The 3,814-nt window shown below is 34.3% G+C and overlaps 2 protein-coding genes across 2 annotated transcripts; both read right to left on the bottom strand.

Moving 5' to 3' along the window:
* Positions 1-250: 250 nt before the first annotated feature.
* Positions 251-1,232, bottom strand: LOC117215085. The gene is made up of 3 exons (XM_033461516.1): positions 880-1,232; positions 471-570; positions 251-400 (listed from the first exon to the last, which is right to left on the bottom strand). The coding sequence occupies exons 1-3, from the start codon at positions 1,230-1,232 to the stop codon at positions 287-289; spliced, it is 567 nt and encodes a 188-aa protein (XP_033317407.1). The 3' UTR covers positions 251-286.
* A 250-nt stretch (positions 1,233-1,482) lies between these two features.
* Positions 1,483-1,915, bottom strand: LOC117215091. The gene has a single exon (XM_033461527.1). It carries the CDS (start codon positions 1,881-1,883, stop codon positions 1,560-1,562), a length of 324 nt encoding a protein of 107 aa, XP_033317418.1. The 5' UTR covers positions 1,884-1,915; the 3' UTR covers positions 1,483-1,559.
* Positions 1,916-3,814: the final 1,899 nt, after the last annotated feature.

The raw sequence follows: 3,814 nt of genomic DNA, 5'->3' as shown, positions 1-3,814 counted from the left end.
TATAGATACTAGAAGAGATAAGAAAATAATTAGTACCTAATCAAGAATGCAAGAATGCAACAAACATACTACCTTCGCGTAATGAGACAGCGAAAGTTGCGGTACAACACCGCTGATCCCGATAGTTTCAAGTTTTTGAGATCTCAAAATAATGCGGAATACTTTCCTTTGCACGCTGATATCTCTCTTATACCAAGCCGTGTCGTAAACGCTTGTAGCAACTCTCGCACTCTACGATAAAATGAAATTCATCGTTTCACGCTGTTAATTGAAATATGCACTATGATTATTTCATTACCATACGCATCATTCCATCGGCTGGCCAAGCGTACATGAAAAGTTCCACGCTGGCACTGAACACTACGATAGCGTATAGAGTTTTCAAAATTAACGGTTGGTTCTATATAAAATTTCGAAACCATCATTTATATATTCAACTATTGTACTTAAAGTAAGAAACGTTTACTTACTGCGATTAAGTTTAAGCTACCAAAAATCACGGCGATAGTAGTTGTTGCGATTGTCGCCAGAACTAGATACTTGATAGATAAGCGGATTTCTTTCGTATACCTAAATATGTATATCGAAGTTATGCAAATTATGTATTATTACATACAATATTTTTAATTAACACGGAAACTGTGCTACTGACAAAAAGTAAATACTGGTCAAATAACTTGGTCTTAATAATTACAAAGTACATGAAAATCAAGTAACTCGAATTGAAGATCAAGTTCTTTGCTCAAATTCGAGTAACTTGACTAATCTAAACGGGGCTTTATAGATATAGTTGAATGATTATTCTAACGCGTAACAGACGCATCGTATAGTATTATATTTGACAGTCATTTCAACATAAAATAGTTTGTAATATTATACCTTAAAAGTTTAATATGTTTCTGTATGCAGACATTGAGCTCACTGTTATTCTTCGCGTTGCGTAATTGGATTCCTAAAAGCTCGAACCTGGCAGTTGCGTATCGTAAAAGAAGAGCAACTTGTGTATCGATGCCCATACCTGACGATGCTTGGAAACCAACCAACGATTGATGGAAGAAAATTAGACTATTATATGGTTGGTGCTTCACTGAAAACGGATATATCGCATGCGTGGGAAACGTTTGAGACGAGTATAATGGGCCACATATGACGAAAGCCGTGGTTATGAAAGACCATAGTATGTAAATGCAATGGAAATATTTATATTTATCCACGTATCGCTCCAGGACCATTCTTTCCGTTTTTGTGGCGTGCTTGCAGAAATTTTCCATATCGAAGTACAACATCTGAAATTATTTTACCGACAACGCTTAATTAAAATATTTTAATCGATCCTCTATTTATTATTATTATATATCATTACATATTATTAGGAATTATGATTACATGATTACATTTCTCTTGCTTTGATTTGAAAGTTGGAAACCAATAATTGCTACGAATAGATAATAAAATAGAGTGATACGGCGATACGTGAGTAAAATAAAATTCAAAGAATATAAATACACAGGAATGTCATACTCAAGCAGCTACGGAAAATAAAAAATTTTATTTGTGCTTTATCCGAAAAAGAATAATCGACTTACTTGAAAACGTCTCTGCTGCAAACGGCATATTATCATTTTGATTACCACTTGAGCAACAGCCGAGGCAAGACTCACTGTTTTTCCAAGAATAATAGGACTTTTGTAGTACTCGTAAATCGCGGCCAACAATGGTAAGAATAACGCCACAGAACTAGCAAACGCCGTGTACCATAATGTATTAAATAACAGAAGTCGATTTTTAGTTGTCAAAGGAGAAGGCGGCCAGGAACACGTCAAAGCGACGCTGAGTTTCGTGAAGAAAATCGCTCTCTCTAACTGTGCAACTCGTTTTCCCATCTTGTTTTTACGTCGACTACGTGTATATTAAAAGGACGTTAGTACGGTACACTAGGTGTTCTATTCTAGCTTTACCGTCTAAGTATTCTATTATTTTTCACGTGGAGACCAGTAATTCACGAAGGGTAAGAATGTAATGCGAACGGTACTTTGCAATCAAAGTACATACACACATACACACATACACAAATAGGGTACTTGTACCATAAAAGCTTGCTGTATTTTTTAATACGTTGCAAAATATAAAGTATTGTCGGTTGATGATGTTCAATGTTACTATCAGTTTAGAATGGTACCGTACTTTTCTTCGTATTCCATCAAACGGGACATTAATAATGCGCGATAAATAACACGCAGCTTGTATACCATGTAATCAAGATTCGTCGATGAGTGTAATTATTTTACTGCTTCGTAAAAATACAACGTGTACTTCGAATATGTAGAATCAACGAAATAATAACTGTTTCTTAGACGATGCCTATTTCCAGTTATCAAAGAGAAGCTACAGACAGGTATGCATGGAAAGTGTTCTGCAGTGTACTGCAAACTATATGAGTTAAGTGATAGATATGTAACGATAGCTAGCAGTAATGAAAGAGTTTAATGTCTTGTAGACTTACATCTTGGTAGGAGTTTGCTTGGATATAAATTGTAAAAAGATCCCGAACTATGATTATTATAGATTCAAATAACACTGATAAACAAATTTGAATTTTTTTCCGATTTTGTAACCTTTGATACACGATGCTTGTAAATATTTGTGAGTTGAATACAGATTTCTTCAAATTGCAAATTTTCAAGTTTGAAAATGTTTTGTGCTTTTACTGTAGCTCCTATTCAATTGCTATTGAAACGAAAAAATTTTGTGGACTTTTCCGAATAAAATGGTATACATTAGAAAAATTTGTGTTCCAAATGATATTAGAAAGTGCAATCATGTTTTGTTTCTAATATTAAAGTCAAATAGTTTGGCAAAATATGCGGCGACGGCGACAGTGATACTCAATGCTGACGACTAACAATCGCATACGTATAATATAAAGCGGTTCCGTCGTGCCGAGCGGAAGACAAAGCATATAGTATCACTAACTGAAAAGTGAAAATCGTTTTATTGCAACGTATTCTACTCCACACTCAACGAAGAACGAAAGTATTAAACCAACCATAGGTCATAAATGACCTCGTTTTCTGGAAGAAAATGTTACAGTTTTAATAATTTTCAAACTGGCTTTATTACAATGTATTTACATTTATATTCACATTTAATAAGAAAGTAGCATGCTATTTACAAAGCAATGAAATCAAGAGCATCAGAATATGGGAATAATGGGAGATCTCTGCGTTCACAAGATATTCCGTGACAATGCGATTTTCAGCGGCTAAGTTAACAACTAAGTGATCAGGAATTATTATTGTATACAAATAACTATGCATTCGACGAAGATTTTGCCATTGAGTGCTACATAAGTTACAATGGATTCTGCACTTTTTATAACGTATTATTATTATTAACGTGTATTATTTACGGATGAAAGTTTACGGACGAAATTTGGATTTGAACTTAAAGAAATTTACATGCAATGTTTGATGGATTTAACCACGAACGATTCGCCATAAACGTATGGGCAGGAATTATTGGATATTATATTATTGGCTGTATCTTTTTACTTACATCAATTACAAGTGCAATATATTTGTGACTTTTACGCTCATACCTTTTAACTGAATTATGCGAAATTATACCACGCCAGAGTTGTCATTTCATCCATTGTATGCACTCTGGTATACGCCTTCATCTCACTATAGCCAATCGGTACGACAATTGTTAAACAAAATGTTTGGATAAAACGCAAACCTGTTCCTCACATGGCGGATCTAGGGCAATAATATCTACATGCAAATAAATCTACGTTCTGACTGCAGAATGTAAA

This window comes from Bombus bifarius, unplaced genomic scaffold, assembly GCF_011952205.1.
Source record: "Bombus bifarius isolate JDL3187 unplaced genomic scaffold, Bbif_JDL3187 scf7180000009343, whole genome shotgun sequence".
In the NCBI taxonomy this organism is placed as follows: Eukaryota; Metazoa; Arthropoda; class Insecta; order Hymenoptera; family Apidae; genus Bombus; species Bombus bifarius.
The sequence above is the reverse complement of the archived record's forward strand: the minus strand, read 5'-3'. Positions and strand labels throughout refer to the sequence as shown.